At 38.6% G+C, this 15,625-nt stretch overlaps 3 protein-coding genes across 3 annotated transcripts in view; all 3 read left to right on the top strand.

Moving 5' to 3' along the window:
- LOC135098878 (serine/arginine repetitive matrix protein 1-like) overlaps nt 1–11,342 on the top strand; it is a 34,537-nt gene extending 23,195 nt beyond the window's left edge. The window contains exon 2 of the mRNA XM_064001285.1: nt 11,048–11,342. Within this exon, the coding sequence (XP_063857355.1) occupies nt 11,048–11,342 (295 nt within the window). The remainder of the gene's footprint in view (nt 1–11,047) is intronic.
- LOC135098870 (uncharacterized) lies at nt 11,073–12,480 on the top strand. The gene has a single exon (XM_064001264.1). It carries the CDS (start codon nt 11,677–11,679, stop codon nt 12,478–12,480), a length of 804 nt encoding a protein of 267 aa, XP_063857334.1. The 5' UTR covers nt 11,073–11,676.
- Nucleotides 12,481–12,525: 45 nt separating this feature from the next.
- LOC135098869 (uncharacterized) lies at nt 12,526–15,091 on the top strand (the record flags this gene model as incomplete). The annotated part of the gene is made up of 3 exons (XM_064001263.1): nt 12,526–12,607; nt 12,784–12,934; nt 14,836–15,091. Coding segments are annotated over exons 1-3 (489 nt in total), but the record flags the coding sequence as incomplete, so codon positions are not given.
- Nucleotides 15,092–15,625: the final 534 nt, after the last annotated feature.

Genomic DNA, 15,625 nt, shown 5'->3' with positions numbered 1-15,625 from the left:
GTGTGTTTTGCATGCGTTTTAGCGTTTTGGTATATAAGGAGCTCAAAACACTTAAAGGCAAGTTCTTGGTAAAAATTGATTTTATTGCCATGTAAAGTGATTCCCCTGCTTTTTAGTGCTTTATTGCCTATCACGCTCAAAAACACTCAAAAGACACTTTTCTGGTAATGTCATATTTTTCCCACATAACGCTGGTTTTGCATGCAATTTGGGATTTTGGTAACTAAGAATGTGAAAAGCAGTCAAAATACACGCATTTAGTAAAGTTGTTCTATTTCTCAATTAAGAGTGTTATTCATGAGTTTAAGCATTTTGGTATATAGGAAACATCTCCATATACACGAGTTTTTGCGTTTTTTTGCCTTGTGGTTCTTTTGAACTATAAAACATTCATTATACACTTTTCTTGCAATGTCCCTTTGTTTCCTAATATAGAGTGGTTTGTATCAATTTTTGCGTTTTTTTATAGGTAACAAGCTCAAAAACACTCAAAATATACCTTTTTGGTAATGTTTTTCTACTTCTTGATATTGATTGGTTTGCATCCGTTTTAGCGTTTTTCTACGTAAAACAATGAGAAGACACTTTTTCAGTAATTTTGTCTTGGTTTGCCATATAGAGTGAGTTCCTTATAATTTATCGTTTTGGTGCCTAACATGCTGAAAAACACTCAAAACACAGATTTCTGGTAAGGTCGTTTAATATCCTCATATGGGAGACTTTGCATGCACTTTAGTGTTTGGTACATAACAGTCCGAAAAAAAGCTATTATCAACTTTTTTTGATAATATTCTCTTATCATATAATTGCCCTAATTTTTCTCAGAATTTTGGCATCTCGGTACCTATGAAGTTGAATAACAAAAAAAAAAAGAAAAGAAAATCCTTTTGTTTATTTATTTTTTATTTTTTTATTTTTTTCTAAATAACGAGTGTTATTTGTGGGTTTTAGCTTTTTTAGTAGTCAAGGAACTTAAAAACACTCATAATTCACGTTTCTCGTAATGTCCTTGTTTCCCAAACATAAGGTTCTTTGCATGTATTTAAGCGATTTTAAAGATAACATTATCAAAAACACTCAAAATACATGTTTTTGGTAATGTTATTCTGTTTCTCCATAAAGTTTGTTTTCCATGCGTTTTAGCGGTTTGGTATGTAAGGAGCTCAAAAACACATATTGGCAAAATCTTGGTAAAAGTTGGTTTTATTCCCATGTAATGTGATTGCCCTGCGTTTTTGTACTTCATTGCCTAACACGCTAAAAAACAATTAAAAGACATTTCTGGTAATGTCATTTTTTTCCCCTCATAAAGCTAGTTTCGCATGCTATTTTGGGTATTGCTAACTAGGAATATGAAAAACACTCAAAATACATGCATTTGCTAAGGTTGTTCTGTTTCTCAATTAAGATTGTTATTCATGAGTTTGAGCATTTTGGTATCTAAGAAAATTCTTTATATACACGAGTTTTTGCGTTTTTCTACGTAAAACACTGAGAAGACACGTTTCATTAGTTTTGTTTTGGATTCCCATATAAAGTGAGTTACTTATTTATTTATCGTTTTGGTGCCTAAAATTCTGAAAAACACTCAAAAGACAGATTTCTTTTAATGTCGTTTAATTTCCTCATATAGGAGGCTTTGCATGCACTTTAGGGTTTGGTACTTAACAGTTCGAAAAAAAAAGGTGAAATTAACTTTTTTGATAATATTCTTTTATCACATAATTGCCCTGAATTTTCCCAGAATTTTGGGATGTCGGTACCTATGAATATGAATTACAAAAAAAAAAAAAAAATCCTATTTATTTTATTTATTTTTATTTTTTATTTTTCTAAATAAAGAGTGTTATTTGTGGGTTTTAGCTTTTTGGTACTTAAGGAACTTAAAAAACACTCATAATACACGTTTCTCGTAATGTCCTTTTGGTTCCCAAACATAATGTTCTTTGCATGTACTTTAGCGTTTTTATAGATAACATGATAAAAAAACTCAAAATACATGTTTTTGGTAGTTATTCTGTTTTTCCATAAAGTTTGTTTTGCATGCGTTTTAGCGGTTTGGTATATAAGGGGTTAATAAACACTTAAAGGCCCTTACAAGAAATATGTCTTTTCAGTGTTTTTCATCATATTAAGCACCAAAACGATAAATAATAAGAAACTCTCTCTATGTGGGAATCCAAAAGAAAATTACTGAAAACGTGTCTTCTCAGTGTTTTACGTAGAAAAACGCTAAAAGGGATACAAACCAACCAATATCAAGAAGCAGAAAAACATTACCAAAAATGTATATTTTGAGTGTTTTTGTGCTTGTTTCCTACAAAAAAAAACGCGAAAATTGATACAAAGCACTCTATATTGGGAAAGAAAGGGATATTGCGAGAAAAGTGTATAATGAATGTTTTATAGTTAAAAAAAAAAAACACAAGGCAAAAAACGCGAAAACTCGTGTATATGGAGAAGTTTCCTATATACCAAAATGCTAAAACTCATGAATAACACTCTTAATTGAGAAACAGAGCAACCTTACTAAATGCGTGTCAAAAACACTAAAAGACAAGTTCTTCGTAAAAGTTGGTTTTATTCCCATGTAATGTGATTGCCCTGCTTTTCAGTGCTTTATTGCCTAACACGCTCAAAAACACTCAAAGACACTTTTCTGGTAATGTCATTTTTTTTCCCACATAAAGCTAGTTTCGCATAGAATTTGGGGTTTTGGTAACTAAGAATGAAAAAAAACCACTCAAAATACACGCATTTAGTAAGGTTGTTCTGTTTCTTGATTAAGAGTGTTACTCATGAGTTTCAGTATTTTGGTATCTTAGAAACTTTTCCATACAGTCGAGTGTTTGCGTTTTTTTATTTGTGATTCTGGTGAAACTATAAAACACTCATTATACACGTTTCTCGTTATGTCGTCTTTTTCTTATATAGAGTGTTTTGCATCCATTTTCGCGTTTTTTTTATGTAACAAGCTAAAAAAAACACACAAAATATATTTTTTTGGTAATGTTATTCTATTTCTTCATATTGGTTGGTTTGCATCCGTTTTAGCGTTTTTCTACGTAAATCTTTTAAAAGACACGTTTTCAGTAATTTTGTTTTGGATTTCCATATAGAGTGACTTTCATATTATTTATCGTTTTGGTGCCTAACATGCAGAAAAACACTCAAAAGACAGGTTTCTTGTAAAGTCGTTAAATTTTATCAGATAGGTGGCTTTGCATACACTTTATGGTTTGGAACATAACTCCGAAAAAAAAGGTAAGATTAACTTTTTCGATAATGTTTTTTCCACATAATTTCCCTGAAATTTGGCAGAATTTTGACATCTTTGTACCTATGAACATCAATAACAAAAAAATAAAAATGCTATTTTTTTATTTATTATTTTTCTTCATAAAGAGTGTTATTTGTAGGTTTTAACGTTTTGGTACTTAAGGAACTTAAAAACATTCATAATACATATTTCTCATAATGTCCTTTCGTTTCCCAAATATGGGGATCTTTGCATGTATTTAAGCGTTTTTATAGGTAACATGATAAAAAACACTCAAAACACTTGTTTTTGGTAATGTTATTCTGTTTCTCCATAAAGGAGTGTTTTACATGCGTTTTAGCGATTTGGTATATAAGGAGCTGAAAAACACTTTAAGGCAAGTTCTTGGTAAAAGTTAGTTTTATTCCAGTGTAATATGATTGCCCTGCTTTTCAGTGCTTTATTGCCTAACACGCTCAAAAACACTGAAAAGATACTTCTGCTAATGTCATTTTTTCCCACATAAAATTAGTTTCGCATGCTATTTAGTGTTTTGCGAAGAATGTGAAAAAATCTCAAAATACATGCATTTGGTAATGTTGTTCTGTTTCTCAATTAAGATTGTTATTCATGAGTTTCAGCATTTTGGTATCTAAGAAACTTCTTTATATACACGAGTTTTTGCGTTTTTTGCCTTGTGGTTCTAGTGAACGAAAAGTTCTTTTGCCCGAAAATAATAAGACACTCATTATACATGTTTCTCGTAATGTCCTTTTCTTTCCCAATAGGGACTGCTTTGCATCCTTTTTCGCGTTTTTTTGTTGGTAACAAGCTCAAAAACACTCAAAATATACCTCCTTGGTTATGTTATTGTATTTATTCATATTGGTTGGTTTTCATCTGTTTTTCTATGTAAAACACCGAAAAGACACGTTTTAAGTAATTTTTTTTTCGATTCCCAAAGAATTTTGCCAGAATTTTGGCATCTTAGTACCTATGAAGATGAATAACAAAAAAAAAAAAAAAATTTTTCTCTATAAAGAGTGTTATTTCTGGGTTTTAACTTTTTTGGTCCTAAAGGAACTTAAAAACACTCATAATACACGTTTCTCGTAATGTCCTTTCGTTTCCCAAAATTAGGGTTCTTTGCATGTATTTAAGCGTTTTTATTGGTAACATGATCAAAAACACTCAAAATACATGTTTTTGGTAATGTTCTTCTGTTTCACCATGAAGTGTATTTTGCATGCGTTTTAGTGTTTTTGGTATATAAGGAGCTCAAAAACACTTAAAGGCAAGTTCTTGTTAAAAATTGATTTTATTGCAATGTAATGTGTTTGCCCTGCTTTTTAGTGTTTTATTGCCTAACACGCTCAAAAACACTCAAAAGACATTTTTCTGGTAATGTCACTTTTTTCCCACATAAAGCTGGTTTCGCATGCAATTTGGGGTTTTGGTAACTAAGAATGTGAAAACCACTCAAAATTAACGCATTTAGTAAGATTGTTCTGTTTCTCAATTAAGAGTGTTGTTCCAGAGTTTCAGCATTTTAGAATGTAAGAAACATCTCTATATACACGAGTTTTCGCGTTTCTTGCCTTGTTGTTCTTGTGAAACTATAAAACACTTATTATACATATTTAGCGTAATATCCTTTTCTTTCCAAATATAGAGTGCTTTCCATCCATTTTCGCGTTTTTTGTAGGTAACGATTTCAAAAACACTCAAAATATACCTTTTTGATAATGTTATGTTATTTCTTCATATTGGTTGGTTTGCATCCGTTTTAGCGTTATCCTACGTAAAACACCGAAAAGACACGTTTTTAGTAATTTTGTTTTGTATTCCCATATAGATTGACTACTATGTTATTTATCGTGTTGGTTCCTACGATGCTGAAAAACACTTACAAGACCGTTTTCTGGCAAAGACGTTTAATTTCCCCTTATAGGTGGCTTTGCACGCACTTTTGGGATTTTGTACATAACAGTCCGAAAAAAACTAAATTTAACTTTTTTGATAATGTTCTTATTTCACATAATTTCCTGAATTTTGCCCGAATTTTGGCATATCGGTACCTGTGAAGATGAATAAAAAATAAATAAATAAATATTGTATCTTTTTTTATTTATCTATTGTTTCTCAATAAAGAGTGTTATTTATGGCTTTTAACTTTTTGGTAATTAATTAAATTAAAAACACTCATAATACACGTTTCTCGTAATCTCCTTTCGTTTCCCAAAAATAGTGTTCTTTGTATGTATTTAAGCGTTTTTATTAGTAACATGATCAAAAACACTCAAAATACATGTTTTTGGTAATTTTATTCTGTTTCACCATAAAGTTTGTTTTCCATGCGTTTTAGTGTTCTGGTAAATAAGGCCCTCAAAAACACTTAAAGGCAAGTTCTTGGTAAAAATTCGTTTTTCTCCAATGTAATGTAATTGCCCTCCTTTTTAGTGCTTTATTTTCTATCACGCTCAAAAACACTCAAAAGACACTTTTCTAGTATAGTCATTTTTTTTTCCCACAATCGAATTTCGCATGGAATTTGGGGTTTTGGTAACTAAGAATGTTAAAAGCACTCAAAATACATGCATTTAGTAAGGTTGTTCTGTTTCTCAATTAGGAGTGTTATACATGAGTTTTAGCATTTTTGGTATCTAGGAAACCTCTCCATATACACGATATTTTGCGTTTTTTGCCTTGTGGTTCTTTTGAACTATAAAACACTCATTATACACTTTTCTTGCAATGTCCTTTTCTTTCCCAATATAGAGTGCTTTGCATCAATTTTCGCGTTTTTTGTATTTAACAAGCTCAAAAACACTCAAAATATACCTTTTTAGTAACGTTTTTCTATTTCTTGATATTGGTTGCTTTGCATCCGTTTTAGCGTTTTTCTACGTAAAACACTGAGAAGACACGTTTTCAGTAACTTTGTTTTGGATTTCCATATAGAGTGAGTTCCTTATTATTTATCGTTTTGGTGCCTAACATGCTAAAAAAACACTCAAAACACAAATTTCTTGTAAGGTCGTTTAATTTCCTTATATAGGAGGAGGCTTTGCATGCACTTTAGGGTTTGGTACATAACAGTCCGAAAAAAAAGCTGAAATTAACTTTTTGATAATATTGTTTTATCATATGATTGCCCTGAATTTTCCCAGAATTTTGGCATCTCGGTACCTATGAAGATGAATAACAAAAAAAAAAAAAAAAAAGAAATTCCTATTTTTTTAATTTTTTAATTTTTTTTTAATTTTCTAAATAAAGAGTGTTATTTGTGGGTTTTAGCTTTTTGGTACTTAAGGAACTTAAAAAACACTCATAATACACGTTTCTCGTAATGTCCTTTTGTTTCCCAAACATAATGATTTTTGCATGTATTTAAGCGTTTTTATAGATAATATGATCAAAAACACTAAAAACACATGTTTTTTGTAATGTTATTCTGTCTCTCCATGAAGTGTGTTTTCCATGCGTTTTAGCAGTTTTGTATATAAGGAGCTCAAAAACACTTAAAGGCAAGTTTTTCGTATAAATTGGTGTTATTCCAATGTAATATGATTGCCAAGCTTTTTATTGCTTTATTGCCTATCACGCTCAAAAACACTTAAAAGACACTTTTCTGGTAATGTCATTTTTTTCTCACATAAAGGTGGTTTCGCATGCAATTTGGGGTTTTGGTAACTAAGAATGTGAAAAACACTCAAAATACACGCATTTAGTAAGGTTGTTCTGTTTTTTTTATTTAAATTAAGAGTGTTATTCATGAATTTCAGCATTTTGGTATCTAGGAAATCTCTCCATATACACAAGTTTTTTGCGTTTTTTGCTTAGTGGTTCTTTTGAACTATAAAACACTTATTATACACTTTTCTTGCAATGTCTTTTTCTTTCCCAATATAGAGTGTTTTGCATCAATTTTCGCGTTTTTTGTAGGTAAAAAGCTCAAAAACACTCAAAATATACCTTTTTGGTAACTTTTTCTATTTCTTGATATTGGTTGGTTTCTATCCGTTTTAACGTGTTTGTACGTAAAACACTGAGAAGACACGTTTTCAGTAACTTTGTTTTGGGTTCCCTTATAGAGTGAGTTCCTTATTATTTATCGTTTTTGTGCCTAACATGCTAAAAACACTAAAAACACAGATTTCTGGTAAGGTCGTTTAATTTTGCATGCACTTTAGGGTTTGGTATATAACAGTCCGAAAAAAATAAGCTGAAATTAACTTTTTTGATAATATTCTTTTATCACATAATTGCCCTGAATTTTCCCAGAATTTTTGCATCTCGGTACCTATGAAGATAAATAACAAAAAAAAAAAAAACCTACTTATTTTATTTTTTTATTTTTTTATTTTTATTTATTTTTTTTTAAATAATTAGTGTTATTTGTGTGTTTTAGCTTTTTGGTATTTAAGGAACTTAAAAAAAACACTCATAATACACGTTTCTCGTAATGTCCTTTTGTTTCCCAAACATAATGTTCTTTGCATGTATTTAAGCGTTTTTAAAGATAACATGATCGAAAACACTCAAAATACATGTTTTTGGTATTTGTTATTCTGTTACTCCATAAAGTTTGTTTTGCATGCGTTTTAGCGGTTTGGTATATAAGGGGTTAAAAAACACTTAGTCAAATTCTTCGTAAAAGTTGGATTTATTCCCATGTAATATGATCGTTCTTATTTTTAGTGCTTTGTTCCATATCACGCTGAGAAACACTGAAAAGACACTTTTCTGGTAATATCATTTTTTTCCTCACATGAAGCTAGTTTTGCATGTAATTTGGCATTTTCGTAACTAAGCATGGGAAAAACACTCAAAATACACAATTTGGTAAGGTAGTTCTGTTTATCGATTAAAAGTGTTATTCATGCCTTTATTCATTTTGGTATGTAAGAAATTTCTCTATATACACGAGTTTTTGCGTTTATTGCCTTGTGGTTCTTTTAAAACTATAAAACACTCATTATACACGTTTCTCGTAATGTCCTTTTGTTTCCTAATATAGAGTGCTTTACATTCATTTTTGCATTTTTTGTAGGTAACAATCTCAAAAACACTCAAAATATATCTTTTTGGTAATGTTATTCTATTTCTTCATATAGGATGGTTTGTATCTGCTTTAGCGTTTTTCTACGTAAAACACTGAAAAGACACGTTTTCAGTAATTTTCTTTTGGATTCACATATTGACCGACTTCCAAATTATTTATCGTTTTGGTGGCTAACATGCTGAAAAACACTGAAAAGACAGGTTTCTGGTAAAGTCGTTTAACTTCCCTATATAGGTGGCTTTGCATGCTGTTTAGGGTTTGGTACATAACAATCCGAAAAAAAAAAGCTATAATTAACTTATATGATAATGTTCTTTTTTCCACATAAATTCCCTGCATTTTGGCAGAATTTTGGCATCTCGGTACCTATGAAGATGAATAACAAAAAAAAAAAAATCCCATTTTATTATTTTTTTATTTATTATATTTTTTTCTAAAGAGTGTTATTTGTGGGTTTTAGCTTTTTGGTACTGAAGGAACTTAAAAATCACTCATAATACACGTTTCTCGTAATGTTCTTTCGTTTCCCAAACATAAGGTTCTTTGCATGTATTTAAGCGTTTTTATAGATAATGTGATCAAAAACACTCAAAATTTGGTATTTGGTAATGTAATTCTGTTTCTCCATAAAATGTATTTTGCATGCGTTTTAGCGTTTTGGTACGTAAGGAGCTCAAAAACACTTAAAGGCAAGTTCTTGGTAAAAATTGGTTTTATTCCCATGTAATGTGATTGCCCTGACTTTTAGTGCTTTATTGCGTTACACGCTCAAAAACACTGAAAAGACATGCAAAGCCTCCCATATGAGGAAATTAAAGACCTTACCAGAAATATGTCTTTTGAGTGTTTTTCTGTGTTTTGAGTGTTTTGAGTGTTTTTTATTAGGCACCAAAACGATATTTAATAAGGAACTCACTCTATGTGGGAATCCAAAAGAAAATTACTGAAAACGTGTCTTCTCAGTGTTTTATGTAGAAAAACGCTAAAACTGATACAAACCAACCAATATCAAGAAGCAGAAAAACATTACCAAAAATGTATATTTTTGTATATTTTTGTATATTTTTGAGCTTGTTACCTACAATAAAACACGAAAATGAATACAAAGCACTCTATATTGGGAGATAAAGGGACATTGCGAGAAAAGTGTATAATGAATGTTTTATAGTTCAAAAAAACCACAAGGCAAAAAACGCAAAAACTCGTGTATATGCTGAAACTCATGAATAACACTCTTAATTGAGAAAAAGAGCAACCTTACTAAATGCGTGTCAAAAACACTAAAAGGCAAGTTCTTCGTAAAAGTTGGTTTTATTCCTATGTAATGTGATTGCCCTGCTTTTTAGTGCTTTATTGCCTAACACGCTCAAAAACACTCAAAGACACTTTTCTGGTAATGTAATTTTTTTCCCACATAAAGCTGGTTTCGCATGTAATTTAGGGTTTTGGTAACTAAGAATGTAAAAAAACACTCAAAATACACGCATTTTGTTCTGGTTGTTGTGTTTTTTGATTAAGATTGATTCATGAGTTTCAGTATTTTGGTATCTTAGAATCTTCTCCATACAGTCGAGTTTTTGCGTTTTTTGCCTTGTGATTCTGGGGAAACTATAAAACACTCATTATACATGTTTCTCGTTATGTCCTTTTTTTCCTTATATAGAGTGCTTTGCATCCATTTTCGCGTTTTTTTTTATGTAACAAGATAAAAAACACACAAAATATACTTTTTTGGTAATGTTATTCTATTTCTTCATATTGGTTGGTTTGCATCCGTTTTAACGTTTTTCTACGTAAATCTTTTAAAAGACACGTTTCCAGTAATTTTGTTTTGGATTTCCATATAGAGTGACTTTCATATTATTTATCGTTTTGGTGCCTAACATGCTTTTTGGTGCCTTTTGCTTCCCAATATAGAGTGCTTTCCATCCATTTTCGCGTTTTTTGTAGGTAACAATTTCAAAAAGACTCAAAATATACCTTTTTGGTAATGTTATTCTATTTCTTCATTTTGGTTGGTTTGCATCCGTTTTAGCGTTTTCTACGTAAAACACCGAAAAGACACGTTTTCAGAAATTTTGTTTTGGATTCCCATATAAATTGACTTCCTTGGGTTTTATCGTGTTTGTTCCTAACATGCTGAAAAACACTTGTAGCGGGACACAAGTCACCGCTCCTAGCACTCCGTTTTCTATTATATTTTCACCCTTCCGTTTTCACTCTCTTTACTGCACAGACTTTTGTCTTTCATCTCTTCTTTCCTCACTTTATACATATCTCTTACTGTACACATTCTGTGCACGCTCTTTGACACATGTGTTACACATCTTCTCAATACATCTTATTACTCCTTTCTTCACACAGACATACACACACACATACACTCTCTTTTTCCATAATTTTGTATATATCATTTTGTGTGTGTCGATTGTTATGTTCAGTAATTTTTTTTATATATTGTTCATGTTTTTGCTGAATAAACAGAGAATACTCAGGCTAAGTTTCCTTTGCCAGAGCTACACAGTTATGACACTGGAAATTGTTACCCTTCAAGGACTAAACACTGCTATGACCAAGAGTCATAGTTAGGAGCCTACACTTCTCGCTTGAGCAACTTCCGGGCGGCCAAGTAGCATCTCACCTTCGCTACAATTGGTGAACCCGTTGTTCCGGAATGAGCAGCAAAGTCCACCCTGCTGCTATCCTCCAACCACCTGGCCAAGGCGACGCGGTTGGCTACGGGCGAATCTTCCGGCAGCTGCCCCTTCGCCGGTGTCGCTGCCTCCAGCAGCAGACCCCGGCCCCCGCCGCCTCAACGCTGCCTGGCCGCCACCCCGCCGGCCGCCGCCCCCAGCCGCCCGTACGCCGCCCCCAGCCGCCCGTATGCCGCCCCCAGCCGCCTGTACGCCGTCCCCCGCCGCCCGGCCGCCCTCACGGCGCCTCCCCCTGCGGCACTCTCCAGCTGGCCCTCGCCACTGGCCAGCAGTCTCTCCCAGTCGCGGACGCTCCTCCACGTAACTTCTGCCGGCCCCTCCAGTTTCCTGCTGTTACCTGGAGCCCTCCCACTGGCCTCGTCCCGCCTCCATCTACAGCTCTTCATTGGGGATTACCTACGGTCCATCGCCCAGGATTAACACTCTCATCCGTGGATTACTTATAGTGCAGTGCCAAGGATAACGTACAGTTCGTTCAGTGGTGAGTGAAGTGACATTGCCCCAATTCGGCATCTCTCACCGCTGTGGCACCCGGTCACACCGGCGCCTCACGCCTTCACTCCTCACCGCTGTGGCTCCCGGACTTTCCGGCGCCTGTAGTGTACTTTACACAGTCACGTGGTGGTCCACTCAGCACAATGCCTGATGACATCGACTCTGTAGCCTTCAGTGCTCCTCCGTTCATCAGCCAGGACCCTTCCACGTGGTTCTCCATCCTGGAATGTAACTTCAAGGCTTCCAAGATAACAGTAAGTCTAACCAAGTTCGTGAAGGCCTCTACAGTACTACCAGCTGACGTTCTTTCACAAGTTGCTGATGTCGTCAGTGCTGCCAGCACTTCTGCTTCGCCCTATGAAGACCTCAAAGCTGCTGTTCTGCAACGCCTACAATCTACAGTGTCGAGGCGCCTCCAGGAGCTTCTGTCAAAAGAAGAACTTGGTGGTGAAAAGCCCACAGACCTTCTTCGCCGCATGAAGAAGCTGCTTGGCGACAAGTACACCTCCTTCGACAAGGAACTCTTCTTACAGCTGTTCTACCAACGCCTGCCTCCTGACACTCAACGCTGCCTCTTCACTGTCAAGAACAAGCTCTCAGTAGACGAGCTTGCCACTCTCGCCGATGAATTCATGGCTACCCTTCCACAAGGTCAACCAGCTGCAGTAGCCTCCATCTCAGCAGAAGACGGTACCAAGCAACTTGTTGAGCTCGTCTCACAGCTTAGACTTGAAGTGAGAGATCTTCGGAGAGAGCTCAGAGAACGCTCATGCTCATGTTCGCGTTCTTCCTCCAGACACCACTTCCGGCGCCGCCAGCGTTCAAAGAGTAAGACGCCGGAGACTTCTAGTTTCTGCTACTACCATGAAGAGTTCGGGAAAGACGCAAGAAATTGTAAGGCTCCCTGTACCTTCGCCAAGTCTTTAAACCCCAACAGCGAGCACTAGCGGCGCATAGTGTTCGCGACACCTCGTCTGCGCTACTGAAGTTGTATGACCCTCTCTCCCGGACCAAGTTCCTCATCGACTCTGGTGCAGACGTCAGCATTCTCCCTGCCCCTGGTGTACACCGGACGTTGCCTCCCTTCCTTCACCTTCACGCCGCCAATGGTACGGAGATTCCTGTGTACACGCGACGCACCTTGCAACTTCACCTGAACCTCCGCCGTACCTACGAGTGGACGTTCTACGTAGCAGCTGTCACGCAACCAATTCTAGGTGCTGACTTCCTCCGACACTTCGGTCTCCTAGTGGACATCAAGGGTCGGAAGCTGCTCGATCCTCTCACCTCAGTCACAACAAAGGGACAGGTCACTCATGGTGAGAGCACACAGATCTCCCTCGTCAAGGCAGACCACCAGTTCTCCTCCCTGCTGAAGTCCTTCCCTACGCTGACGCAGCCGTATTCAGCCAGCAAGCCGGTCACACACCACGTCTCGCACCACATCGAGACCAAGGGACCTCCTACCCACGCCAAGGCCCGCCGCCTAGCTCCAGAGCGCGCCAGACAAGCCAAGGCAGAGTTCGAGTCCCTCATTCAGCAAGGCATCATACGGCCCAGCTCCAGCAACTGGTCTTCCGCTCTCCACATCGTGCCTAAGAAAAATGGCGAACTACGACTATGTGGAGACTACCGCGCTCTCAACTCGCGCACCGTCGAGGACAGGTACCCAGTGCCTAACATCCAGGAGTTCTCTTCTCAGCTCTCCGGATGCACCTACTTCTCGAGGATCGACCTTGTGAAAGCTTTTCACCACATCCCCGTCCATCCAGCGGACATTCCGAAGACTGCTCTCATCACACCCTTCGGATTGTTCGAGTACGTCAGGATGCCCTTTGGTTTGAGGAATGCCACTCAAACCTTCCAACGCTTCATTGACGAAGTCCTTCGAGGTCTCCCCTTCTGCTTCGCGTACATCGACGACCTCCTCATCGCCAGTCCTAACGCAGAGACGCACCAACAGCACCTCCAGCAAGTACTCACCCGTTTGCAAGACTACGGGGTGCAAGTCAACGTCGACAAGTCTGTGTTTGGGGTCCCCTCCATCACCTTCCTTGGCCACACTGTCTCCTTGGAAGGCATCACTCCACTGCAAGAAAAGTGCGAGTCCATCCAGAACTTCCCCAAGCCTACAACACAGCGCCAACTCAAGCAATTCCTGGGGATGCTGAACTACTACAACCGCTTCATCCCCAGCTGCTCCCTACTTCTTCAGCCGCTCTACGCGATGATCAAGCCTTGCAAGAGAGGACAGTCCATCTCCTTAGTCTGGACTCCAGCCACTGAGGAAGCTTTCACAGCAGCAAAACAAGCTCTCAGCTCCGTCTCACCTCTCAGCTTCCCTGCCCCAGATGGCATCATCTCTATCGCCACAGACGCTTCTGACATCGGCATCGGAGCAGTTCTACAGCAGTATGTCGACGGAGGTTGGAAACCGCTCTCTTCTCAAAGAAATTTAACAAGGCGGAATCCAAGTACAGTACTTACGACAGGGAACTTCTCGCCATCTACAAGGCCATCAAGCGTTTCCGGTACTTCGTGGAAGGTCGCAACTTCTATGTATACACCGACCACAAGCCACTCACTTCGAAGTCCCTGCACATCAAGACCTCCTGTTCACCGCGACAACTGCGTCACATCGACTTCATCTCGCAGTTCACCACGGATTTGCGCTACGTCAAAGGTGAACACAACGCCCCAGCTGATGCTCTCTCGCGCAACATCTCTGCTGTGTCATCTTCTCCGATCGACTACACTGCCATCGCTGCCGACCAGGCCAACGATGAAGAGCTGCGGCAACTCCAAGACAATCCCGCACTACAGATGAAGAAGATACAACTCCCAGGAACCACAGTGCACGTTTACGCTGACACTTCCACCGATTCCTGTCGGCCCTACCTGCCGAAGACCCACCGGTATCGTGTTTTTCGTCAGCTGCACGACCTCTCCCACCCTGGCATCCGAGCATCTCAGCAGATGATGACCTCACGCTTCATCTGGTCTGGCATCAACAAAGACGTCAGGCTGTGGACCCGCACATGTGTCAAGTGCCAAGCCTCCAAGGTGTGGCGACACACACGCTCTCCTGCGGCCGCCTTCACTCCAGTCTCTTCACGGTTCGACCACGTGCATGTCGACCTCGTTGGACCACTACCCTACTCTGACGGTTACCGGTACCTTCTCACCTGCGTCGACCGCTTCACACGCTGGCCGGAAGCTGCACCTTTGGCTGACATCACAACGGACTCCGTCGCACGTGCCTTCATCACTACTTGGATCTCCAGGTTCGGTGTCCCTCTCAGCCTCACTTCTGACCGTGGCAGCCAGTTCGAGTCCAGTATGTGGAACAAGGTGATGTCACTACTAGGCATCCAACGCTTCAGGACAGCCAGTTACCACCCGCAGGCAAACGGCACCGTTGAGAGATTCCACCGTCAGCTGAAGTCTTCCTTAGCTGCCTCTGCCACACGTGCAGACTGGTCCCAGGCACTCCCTCTCGTCCTCCTTGGCATACGGACATCACTAAAGGAAGACCTACACCACTCCTCCGCCGAGCTCGTTTATGGTACCAAGCTCAGGTTACCTGGCGAACTCCTAACTCCTGCACCTCGCTCTACTCCTTGCAGCGTTCAGGACTTTGCTGCCAACCTCTCTGACTTCATGCAGCGTCTGCAGCCTGTCCAGCCTCGCACGTCTCCCTCCAAGACTTTTGTCAGCCAGGATCTGGACACTTGCACGCACGTGTTCGTCAGGGTTGACGCTGTGAAGAAGCCCCTGCAGCAGCCCTACCAAGGCCCCTACAAAGTCCTGAGCAGGAGGAGAAAGACGGTCACTGTGGACAAGGATGGTAAGGCTGACACCATCTCCATCGACCGAGTCAAGCCTGCCTACCTCCTTCACAGTGACCCGGCCGTCATCACCACCATCGGCCAGAACGTCGCCACCAACACCACTCGGCACCAGAAGACGGTTACGTTCCTCCTACCTCGTCACTAGGGGGGAATACTGTAGCGGGACACAAGTCACCGCTCCTAGCACTCCGTTTTCTATTATATTTTCACCCTTCCGTTTTCACTCTCTCTACTGCACAGA

The sequence above is a fragment of the Scylla paramamosain genome, unplaced genomic scaffold (assembly GCF_035594125.1).
Source record: "Scylla paramamosain isolate STU-SP2022 unplaced genomic scaffold, ASM3559412v1 Contig89, whole genome shotgun sequence".
Classification (NCBI taxonomy): Eukaryota; Metazoa; Arthropoda; class Malacostraca; order Decapoda; family Portunidae; genus Scylla; species Scylla paramamosain.
This window is presented reverse-complemented; position numbering and strand designations above follow the sequence as displayed.

Coding starts and splice junctions, on each gene's coding strand:
- LOC135098870 (XM_064001264.1), top strand. CDS start 11,677: ATGCCTGATGACATCGACTCTGTAGCCTTCAGTGCTCCTCCGTTCATC.